General features: G+C 40.0%; 2 protein-coding genes across 3 annotated transcripts in view; both read left to right on the forward strand.

Annotated features, from left to right (window-relative positions):
• Window positions 1-10,475, forward strand: part of LOC116352858 (NLR family CARD domain-containing protein 3-like) — a gene marked incomplete at its 3' end in the record, with an annotated part of 47,322 nt that extends 36,847 nt beyond the window's left edge. The window contains exons 7-9 of the mRNA XM_031814090.1: window positions 7,704-7,877; window positions 8,408-8,581; window positions 10,310-10,475. Coding sequence (XP_031669950.1) covers window positions 7,704-7,877; window positions 8,408-8,581; window positions 10,310-10,475 — 514 coding nt within the window. The remainder of the gene's footprint in view (window positions 1-7,703; window positions 7,878-8,407; window positions 8,582-10,309) is intronic.
• Window positions 1,580-7,473, forward strand: LOC116359944 (NLR family CARD domain-containing protein 3-like). Of its 2 annotated transcripts, none has more exons than XM_031814093.1 (5): window positions 1,580-1,676; window positions 2,358-4,483; window positions 4,759-4,843; window positions 4,973-5,198; window positions 5,672-7,473. In XM_031814093.1, exons 2-5 carry the CDS (start codon window positions 4,416-4,418, stop codon window positions 7,456-7,458), a joined length of 2,166 nt encoding a protein of 721 aa, XP_031669953.1. In that variant the 5' UTR covers window positions 1,580-1,676; window positions 2,358-4,415; the 3' UTR covers window positions 7,459-7,473. The 2 variants fall into 2 exon arrangements, with proteins under 2 accessions (XP_031669953.1, XP_031669952.1); XM_031814092.1 differs by lacking the exon at window positions 1,580-1,676 and having other exon boundaries at window positions 2,421-2,546; window positions 4,367-4,483.
• Window positions 10,476-11,537: the final 1,062 nt, after the last annotated feature.

An 11,537-nucleotide genomic window follows, 5' to 3' on the forward strand; every position in this document is an offset into this window, starting at 1 on the left:
GGGCGGCAGGTAGCCTAGTTGTTAGAGTGTAGGGGCGGCAGGTAGCCTAGTGGTTAGAGTGTAGGGGAGGCAGGTAGCCTAGTGTTTAGAGTGTAGGGGCGGCAGGTAGCCTAGTGGTTAGAGTATAGGGGCGGCAGGTAGCCTAGTGGTTAGAGTGTAGGGGCGGCAGGTAGCCTAGTGGATAGAGTGTAGGGGCGGCAGGTAGCCTAGTGGTTAGAGTGTAGGGGCGGCAGGTAGCCTAGTGGTTAGAGTGTAGGGGCGGCAGGTAGCCTAGTGGTTAGAGTGTAGGGGCAGGCAGGTAGCCTAGTGGTTAGAGTATAGGGGCGGCAGGTAGCCTAGTGGTTAGAGTGTAGGGGCGGCAGGTAGCCTAGTGGTTAGAGTGTAGGGGCGGCAGGTAGCCTAGTGGTTAGAGTGTAGGGGCGGCAGGTAGCCTAGTGGTTAGAGCGTTGGGCCAGTAACCGAAAGGTTGCAAGATCGAATCTCTGAGCTGACAAGGAAAGAACCTGTCGTTCTGTCCCTGAACAAGGCAGTTAACCCCTGTTCCTAGACCAGTTAACCCCCTGTTCCTAGACCAGTTAACCCCCTGTTCCTAGACCAGTTAACCCCCTGTTGCTAGACCAGTTAACCCACTGTTCCTAGACCAGTTAACCCACTGTTCCTAGACCAGTTAACCCACTGTTCCTAGACCAGTTAACCCACTGTTCCTAGACCAGTTAACCCCCTGTTCCTAGAACAGTTAACCCCCTGTTCCTAGACCAGTTAACCCCCTGTTCCTAGACCAGTTAACCCACTGTTCCTAGACCAGTTAACCCCCTGTTCCTAGACCAGTTAACCCCCTGTTCCTAGACCAGTTAACCCCCTGTTCCTAGACCAGTTAACCCCCTGTTCCTAGAACAGTTAACCCCCTGTTCCTAGGCCGTCATTAAAAATAAGAATTTGTTCTTAACTGACTTGCCTAGTTAAATAAATTGGGGGAAAGGTGAGGTGTTGAAGGGGAATAATTTTTGGCCCCTACCTTTTTGAGAAAATAAGTATTCCTTTCTTAAACAAAATCTCTTTCTCTGAGCAATTGTATTAGTTTAAAATCATTTAATTGTCCCATTTTGTTTGAGCATGCAATATATTTCAGTCTTTGAATCATGTCTTTTATACAGTCATTATTGCTACTTTTTATCAAGGCTGTCAATAATTTGGGACCCAACTGTATACTTCAAAATTAGAGATATGTTGAAACTGGATCCATCATAATGATTCTACATGTTATAGTATGAACCTGGATCATCATAATGATTCTACATGTTATAGTATGAACCTGGATCATCATAATGATTCTACATGTTATAGTATGAACCTGGATCATCATAATGATTCTACATGTTATAGTATGAACCTGGATCATCATAATGATTCTACATGTTATAGTATGAACCTGGATTCATCATAATGATTCTACATGTTATAATATGCCATGGCCTTTCCAGGCCAAAGGTTAAACTATTGTTATGTTTATGATATATTATGGTGTTGTGTCACTAGACTTTGACCAGATATTATTGCATCCAAAGTTCAACTGTACATAGAACATACAGAGCCACTTGTCATCAGGAAGGTGATCTCTCAGCGCAACGGAAAATATCTCAATGACTTGAGTTCTGGTTGTGAATTCAGGAAACAAGGTAAGACTCTTCCCAGGGATTATTGTGAAGTGTGTAGAGACATTAAGTGTATGTTGTTATTTTACTAGTGAATGAAATTAAAACAATCAGATCTAACCGTCCATTTCACCTGCGACAGCTACGTGACAGTTCAATCATACAAAATGGCGCTGACTGGGTGTTGACGATAAAAATCTGAAACATATTGTTCGTATATCGTATTATAGGATTCGTATATCTGGTTATTTTACAATTTGTAAAAATGTTAATGTGTCATAGTTCTAAATCATCTGACAGAATATCAGAACATGTTGTTTTCATAATTACAGTGAGCTCCTACTTCTTATGTAATTTGGTATGAAACCATTGAACATACTTCTCTTAACATTGTTATTCTGAATTAAATGTAGTAATAGTATAATAATAGCATAGCTGTTGAACAAAGCAACACACTAGAATGAGTGAAATGATTAACAGAGAAAGTGAGACATTATTATCAATAGTTTCTCTACATGGAGAAGAGGTGAAACATATCAGTCACCACTACATGTTCATGTGATGCATTAAATCACCTGACTGTTTGGATGTGTCTGTTAGGAAATGTTTTATTTCTGAGAGATAATGGATGAAAGAGAATAATTTAACTTCAATAATTATTTGTCACTGTGTTAACCACAACCAACATGTTGGATCTCTGTTTAGGGGTCAGTGCTCTGAAATGAGTCTCTCTGGGGAGAAAGAGGAGGGGGGTCCTGTCTCTAAAATGAGTCTCTCTGGGGAGAAAGAGGAGGGGGTCCCTGTCTCTAAAATGAGTCTCTCTGGGGAGAAAGAGGAGGGGGTCCCTGTCTCTAAAATGAGTCTCTCTGGAGAACATGACACCAAAGCTAAGAGGTGAGATGACAATGTTGTTTAAGAACTTATAAAGAGTTTATTTCTAAAACCTTATATCAACAACAAAAAATTGCATGTTATTTTTCATCAGAAACGATTGCTTATGGGGAACCTTCATGTGTCTGTAAAATATTGATGTTCTAAGATTTTAATTCATTGATTTGTGGATGAATTTTTGTTTTGCAAAACACTATATTGCTGGAATGAAATGTTTGTATCCTGTATATTTGACGGTTATATGTGGTTGTCTCAACAGCACACACACACACACACATCTTTGCCAGCATACACACACACACATCTATATAATTTTTGCATGACACAATAATTTTTCCTACTCTTATTTATTGCCTAATATAATTATTAGGCAATAGGGGAATAACGGAATTCGTTACAGTGTTGAGACACCAAAGTTTATTGTTCCATTAGCTTTTTTCTTTACGGTCAGGGACAGTATGAGTGTAGCCAGATCCTTTTCACTCGCTATCCTTGTTTCATTTTGTGGTGACAGACGAACAACCTGCTAGCTAGTCAAGTTAGTCGGTACAGCTAGGTAAGCTACTGTTGACTAACCCCATTCTGTACAAATTTGTGTAACCTCAAATTCAAACGAGGCTGCAATGGAAACTAGTGTGACTGTAGCGACTGTGTTGGCATCAAAATCTGGGATGTTGAACAACGTTTCTATTCAAGCATTGATTGACATCAAATCAAATCAAATCAAATTTATTTATATAGCCCTTCGTACATCAGCTGATATCTCAAAGTGCTGTACAGAAACCCAGCCTAAAACCCCAAACAGCAAGCAATGCAGGTGTAGAAGCACGGTGGCTAGGAAAAACTCCCTAGAAAGGCCAATACCTAGGAAGAAACCTAGAGAGGAACCAGGCTATGTGGGGTGGCCAGTCCTCTTCTGGCTGTGCCTGGTGGAGATTATAACAGAACATGGTCAAGATGTTCAATGTTCATAAATGACCAGCATGGTCGAATAATAATAAGGCAGAACAGTTGAAACTAGAGCAGCAGCACAGTCTTCTGAAATGTCATTCATGGTCTTATGCTACTATCTATTGGAATTATTTAGCAACTGCAGTAGTACTGAATAATTGGTAATTCCTTACTAAAGTAGGAGTTACCCAGAATTGCAAAATGTTAAATTGTCTAATTCATTTTACCACTTACAAGCTTGCAATAACCATGTATAACATAAAACAATGAAACTGTCATAAACCAAAAACACCATACATTTAGTTCATTATATATAAATGTTTATTTAGATGGGTGACACCACTGTAGACAAAGAAGAGCTCTGCAGTAGGTGTACCAAAACATTCAAGGATCATTTTCTGAAAAGTGAGGTTTCAAGTTTATCATCTTCCAAAGCAGAATTACTTTCCCATTGTTCCTCAACTGTAGTGTCTGATAACATTTTCTAGCTCTGAGTCTCTACTTTAATCCAATGTAAAATAAACACCATTTATAATGTTGCTACATAAGACTGAATCTAGCCAGTCAGTAACATTTGACTGTATAAAACCGAGCAGTACTATTTCTCTGAAAGTGTGACATTTAGCAATAAAACATGATTATTTGTCTTGATTTAAAACCAACACATGGCTGTCATTAAACAATCGCATGTCATGATTAGCTAGTAAAAAAACACATCTATCACTTTTATAATTTCTTTAAACAATAACATCTAATTTACCAACTTTTCTGAAAATGGATATATAGCGATTTGGAATGAAACTATTATTATGTTTCCCCCTCTGAGTTCAGAGTAGATGAGAGATGTAATGTTTGTCTTTGTTGTGTTGAAGTCCAATCAAGCAGGAGAGACCAACCTCTCCTGTACCCAGCTGTGTGTCCATGAAGAGTGACCTGTCAATGGATAATTTGATAGACTTCAGAGAGGGAGATTATTCTACTGAACAAAGGTAAGAAGAACTCATGGGTCCTGGTCGGTGAGTTAAACAACACTGTCTCTAGTCATTTCTCCTCTCCCATATTCCCATTTATTCTTGTTGTTTTCTAAATCCATAGGCTAATCCTTTTTCCCATTTTCATAGTCCTAAAGCAATCTTAAACAAACACGACATTCCCTCCCTGTGTGTGTGTGTGTGTGTGTGTGTGTGTGTGTGTGTGTGTGTGTGTGTGTGTGTGTGTGTGCCCTCCCTGGTTGAGGAAATGTAATTTCATGTTTTGTCCACAGAACCCAACAGGAGACATCAGAGTCAGTGATTCTCAGTGGTCAGTCTTCCCAGAGTCATCAAACAGACCTGGCCTCCATATTCAGTGTATGTGGTCCTGTTATGTACAATTGTTTTTGTTTACCTCAAGTAAAGTTGATCTGTCAATCATTCATTAATGTGTTAATGAGAAAGTATTTCTTCTCTTGCTTAAATTATTTACTTTATTTATTTCAGTTGCTTGAAGAGAATATTATCACATTTGTGAAGAACGAGCTGAAGAGGTACAAGAGGATTCTTAGTCCGGAACTCCCACAAGGCTTTGAGAGTCAGAAGCAGGATAAGGAAGTGGATGCTGAAGATGAGAAGCAGGAGAGTAGTGCCAGAGAGGGGGCTCTGAAGATCACACTGCACGTCCTGAGGAAAATGAACCAGAAGGAGCTTGCTGACACACTGGAGAAAAGTAAGAGCTGTCTGCCTCATGTTGAATGCTGTTTTACAACAAACATTTAAAAGCTGAAACTAAAGTACAGCTATTGTAGCCATGTAACTCAATTATATTGTAGAAGCCTTAACACAACACCTAGTGACCTCATCAAGTAGCAGCAGCGATGTGTTGATTAATTTAGACAGGAGAGACAGAGGAGAGAGAGAGAGAAAGACAGTGATAGATAGACAACATTAATGATACTGTCTGCAATATGAATAATAATAATATAATCAGTCACTCCAGCGTGTAATGCATTATGAAATCATTTACACATTTATACGGGCAGTTAAGAGAATAATGTTTTATAATGTACACCTTATAACAGTCCTACAGTATTAAAACAGACGTAACATTAATATCCTCCTATAATGTACACCTTATAACACAGTCCTACAGTATTAAAACAGACGTAACATTAATATCCTCTGTGTTATTTCTTCATTCAGATGAACTTGCTGTGATTTGCCAACGTGAACTCAAATCTAATCTAAAGAAGAAGTTTCAATGTGTATTTGAGGGGATCGCTAAACAAGGAAACCCAACACTTCTCAATAAGATCTACACAGAGCTCTACATCACAGAGGGTGGAACAGGAGAGGTCAATAATGAACATGAGCTGAGACAGATTGAGACAACAATCAGGAAACAAGCAAGACCAGAGACTGCAATCAAATGTAATGACATCTTCAAACCCTTAACTGGACAAGACAAACTTATCAGAACTGTGCTGACAAAGGGAGTTGCTGGCATTGGAAAAACAGTCTCTGTGCAGAAGTTCATTCTGGACTGGGCTGAAGGAAAAGCAAATCAGGATGTCCAATTTGTATTTTCATTCCCTTTTCGGGAGCTGAATATGATGAAAGAGAAAAAACACACTTTGATTGAACTTCTCAATCACTTCTCAATGGAAACCAAAGAATCAAGAATCTCCAACCACGACAAGAACAAAGTTCTGTTCATCTTTGATGGTCTGGATGAGTGCCGACTGCCCCTAGACTTCCAGAACAACGAGATCTGTTGTGACGTCACCAAGTCAACCTCAGTGGATGTTCTGCTGACAAATCTCATCAAGGGAAACCTGCTTCCCTCTGCTCTCCTCTGGATAACTACCCGACCTGCAGCAGCCAATCAGATCCCCCCTGAGTGTGTTGACCAGGTGACAGAGGTACGAGGGTTCAATGACCCACAGAAGGTGGAGTACTTCAGGAGAAGATTCAGTGATAAGGACCTGGCCAGCAGAATCATCTCACACATAAAGACATCAAGGAGCCTCCACATCATGTGCCACATTCCAGTCTTCTGTTGGATTTCTGCAACAGTCCTTGAAGACATGCTGAAACGTAAGAGAGAAGAGGTGCCCAAGACTCTGACTGAGATGTACACACACCTTGTGGTGTTTCATACTAAACAGAAGAATGAAAAGTATCTTGGGAAAGAAGAGACAGGTCCACACTGGAATAAAGAAAGCATTCTGTCACTGGGAAAACTGGCTTTTCAACAGCTTGTGAAGGGCAATCTGATTTTCTATGAAGAAGACCTGAAAGAGGCTGGCATTGATGTCAATGAAGCCTCAGTGTACTCAGGATTGTGCACACAGCTCTTTAAAGAGGAATGTGGGCTGTACCAGGACAAGGTGTACTGCTTCGTGCATCTGAGCATTCAGGAGTTTCTGGCTGCTGTATATGTGTTCCTCTCATTCATCAACAACAATGAGAATCTAATGGCCGAACCTCAAACAACATCCAGCAACGATTGTCTACTGAAGCCTGAAGTTACTGTCTACAAGAGTGCTGTGGATAAAGCCTTACAAAGTGAGACGGGAAACCTGGACCTTTTCCTCCGCTTCCTTCTGGGCCTCTCAATGGAGTCCAATCAGAAGCACTTACGAGGTCTACTGACAAAGACAGGAAGCAGTTCACAGAGCCATGAAGAAACAGTCAATTACATCAAGGAGAAGATCAGTGAGAATCCCTCTCCAGAGAGGTGCATCAATCTGTTCCACTGTCTGAATGAACTGAATGACCATTCTCTAGTGGAGGAGATCCAAAGGTACCTGAGCTCAGGAAGTGTCTCCAGTGATGAACTCTTACCTGCACAGTGGTCAGCTCTGGTCTTTGTGTTGCTGACTTCAGAAAAGGAGCTGGATGTGTTTGACCTGAAGAAATACTCCAGATCAGAGGAAGGTCTTCTGAGGCTGCTGCCAGTGGTCAAAGCCTCCAGATCTGCTCTGTGAGTAAATACAAATACATTTAAGTACTAATCATCAGGAAGAAATGTTCACTTTCTTCAGAAAAATATATTGAATCAATGCATTGGTGTTCAAATTGTATAACAATACGACAATACAATTCAGGGAGACGGAAGGTAAATCTATATGTTGTTTGGTAGAATAAACCAAATGGATCTGTCATTGTCCTTCTACACTACTGGTTTTAAATGAACAGTGTTTTTGTGAAATCATGATGATCTCTTTCTCAGGCTGTCAGGCTGTGGAGTCACAGAGGAAGGCTGTGCTTCTCTGGTCTCAGCTCTGAAGTCAAACCCCTCACACCTGAGAGAGCTGGATCTGAGTAACAATGACCTGAAGGATTCAGGAGTGAAGCTGCTCTCTGATGGACTTGGGAATCCCCACTGTAAACTGGAGACTCTGAGGTCAGTGTTCCTGTAGTTGGTCAACAAGTGACAACTGTTCACCAGATCCACTATGTGTTTACCAGACACACATATTCCACACAATATCTGTTTGGACAGTGAAGTTTAGAGTTTTAAATGTGTCTCTATGCTCCAGCATTTAGGATTTGAGATATTATGTTTCATATTAGGCGGCAGTACAGAATGTCACCTTTGTTTTTAAGGTACTCATAAAAATATGTTTTAGCTTTTAGAAATGAAAGCACTTCATGGACCTAGTTCTCCCATTTGAAGAAGTACTAAAATGGTATTTTTTAAAGCTAACATCAGAGGTGAAGGTCTGGTCAGTCTACTCAGATATTTGTACAATACATTTCTCTCTCTTCAAGCCATATGATCATTTCTAATAATGATACATTCATTCAATTATGAATAGATATGGCAGGTTTTAGGACACTGATGTATCTGAATATGTTGAAAAATATATACTGCCACTATTTTCACTACCAAATAATAGCAGTGTGGTTTAAATATGATTTGACTCTTTGCAGGCTGTCAGGCTGTCAAGTCACAGAGGAAGGCTGTGCTTCTCTGGTCTCAGCTCTGAAGGCAAACCCCTCACACCCGAGAGAGCTGGATCTGAGTAACAATGACCTGAAGGATTCAGGAGTGAAGCTTCTCTCTGCTGGACTGGGGAATCCCCACTGTAGACTGGAGACTCTGAGGTCAGTATTCCTGTAGTTGGTCAACAAATGATAACTGTTCACCAGATCCACATGTGTTTACCAGACACATAGTCCAAATCATATGTGTGTTTACATTGAAGTTTACAGTTTTAAATTTGGTGTTATACTCCAGCATTTTGGATTTGAGATCAAATGTTTCACATTAGACGACAGTACAGGATGTCACCTTTTAATTAGAGGTTAATGGTGAGAGGTTAGTATGTTTTGTTGTAGCCTCTGTAACTCTCTCACTCGTTATTATTAATGATTCATTCATGATCTTTCTCAAGTCACAGGCTTGATGTAGTCATTGAAGAAAGAAAGAATATGGGACCAAATACAATTATTTTGACTACTTGAATACACTATAAGTGAATTGGTCAGAATACTTATGGCTTCTCCAAATAGGGGGATTAGATACATAAGGGCTTTCATTTCTAAACGGTGAAACAGATATGTATGAAAATACCCTCAAATGAAAGGTGACACTATATACTGTCACCTCATGTGAAACATTAGACCTCAAATCCAAAATGTTGGAGTACAGATCCACATTTAAAATGTTATCTTCACTGTCAAAATAGATATGTACTGAGTATACAGTCCACACCAATCTAAATCTGATACCTCACTGTCTGTCTTTTAACTGATACTGCTTTTTAAACTGGTCTGGTCAGTCTACTCAAATATGTGAATGTTAGGAATTTTATGAATAATGACTAAACAATATTTACATTTAAATAGAACTATAACTAATTAAACTCTACCCTGTTTTACAGTATCTGATTAATAATGTTAGTTCCTAAGAAAGAGGTTATGTAGCATGGATAAGGGGTAATTGGAAATGATAACCATTGTGTAGGGAGGAATGTATGTGTGTGTGTCTAAAGTAAGCAAAGAGGGTCATTAACCTATGTTTGAACCGACTCAGCTATAACTCTGTGGCGATCAAATAAGACAGCGAGAGCCCCTCCAGGTTTTCCTTATCTGGAACTGTCTGCTAAGTGGTAATAAACTATGGTGAGACTTCAGGAGTTAATCCAGATATAGTGTGTGTCAGGTATGTGCGCTAGTGAGTTGGAATTAACTTTTGAACCTGCTTTGTCCTGGTCGAGAGGAGGAGATACATTTTATAACCTATGACGTCATATGTGATATATATGCTGTTGTACATGGTTCTATGAGCAGCGCTCTCGAGAATAAATGCTATTGGCTAATTTTGATAGACTGGTCTCTATCTATTTTATGGCAAATGACGATCTTACAAATTCTTAGAAACAGACAGAGTGATTTAAATTGAATTGGTTAATTTTTTTTATTTTTACCTTTATTTAACCAGGCAAGTCAGTTAAGAACACATTCTTATTTTCAATGACGGCCTGGGAACAGTGGGTTAACTGCCTGTTCAGGGGCAGAACGACAGATTTGTACCTTGTCAGCTCGGGGGTTTGAACTCGCAACCTTCCGGTTACTAGTCCAATGCTCTAACCACTAGGCTACGCTAATGAATATATATATAGGAATTGTTAAATTCCTTTGACAGTGAACTACACATTTGTCTCTCTTCAAGCAATATTATGATCATTTATAATAATGATACATTCATTTCTGAATAGATATGGCAGGTTTCAGGACACTGATATGTGAATGTGTTGAAAAAATATGCTGCCACTATTTTCAACACCAAAGAATAGCAGTGTGTTTTTAATATGATTTGACTCTTTGCAGGCTGTCAGGCTGTCTAGTCACAGAGGAAGGCTGTGTTTCTCTGGTCTCAGCTCTGAAGTCAAACCCCTCACACCTGAGAGAGCTGGATCTGAGTAACAATGACCTGAAGGATTCAGGAGTGGAGCTGCTCTCTGCTGGACTGGGGAATCCCCACTGTAAACTGGAGACTCTGAGGTCAGTATTCCTGTAGTTGGTCAACAAGAGGGGGAGATCAAGCTGATCCTAACTTGTCAATAATCAACTTACTGGCTTTCTTGATGTCTATAGTATTCTCTCTGGAATGCAATCTAGTTTCTACTCAGGTTATGGATTTGTTATTACAACCTTCCTTAAAGGTCCTCAATGATGTCACCATTGCCCTTGATTAATAGCAATGTTGTGATGCTATTTTTATTGTCTTGGCCAAAGCTTTTGATAAGGTAGACCATTCCATTCTTGAGGGCCGTCTAAGGAGTATTGGTGTCTGAGGGGTCTTTGGCCTGGTTTGCTAACTACATCTCTCAGAGTGCAGTGTATAAAGTCAGAAAGAGGCTTGATCCTAGACCCCACGCTCTTCTCAATTTACATCAACAACATAGCTCAGGCAGTAGGAAGCTCTCTCATCCATGTATATGCTCTATATACAGTCTTATACTCAGCTGGCCCCTCACCGGATTTTGTGTGAAACGCTCTACAACAATGCTTTCTTAGTGTTTAATAAGCTTTCTCTGTCCATAACGTTGTTCTGAACACCTCCTGAACACCTCATGTGGTTTGGTAAGAAGAACGCCCCTCACCCCACAGGTGTAATTACTACCTCTGAGGATTTAGAGCTTGAGGTAGTCACATCATACAAGTACTTGGGAGTATGGCTAGACAGTAAACTGTCCTCTCAGCACATATCAAAGCTGCAGGCTAAAGTTAAATCTAGACCAATAATGTTTTTACCATGTTGTGCTGCTGCCATGTTGTGCTGCTGCCATGGTGTGTTGCTACTATGTTGTTGTCATGTTGTGTTGCTACCATGCTGTGTTGTCATGTGTTGCTGCCTTGCTATATTGTTGTCTTAGGTCTCTCTTTATGTAGTGTTGCAGTGTCTCTCTTGTCATGATGTGTGTTTTGTCCTATATCTATATTTATATTTAATCCCAGCCCCCGTCCCCACAGGAGGCCTTTTGCCTTTTAGTAGGCCGTCAATAGAAATAAGATTTTGTTCTTAATAACTGACTTGTCTTGTTAACCTTTTGCG

Source organism: Oncorhynchus kisutch, unplaced genomic scaffold (assembly GCF_002021735.2).
Source record: "Oncorhynchus kisutch isolate 150728-3 unplaced genomic scaffold, Okis_V2 Okis06b-Okis10b_hom, whole genome shotgun sequence".
Classification (NCBI taxonomy): domain Eukaryota; kingdom Metazoa; phylum Chordata; class Actinopteri; order Salmoniformes; family Salmonidae; genus Oncorhynchus; species Oncorhynchus kisutch.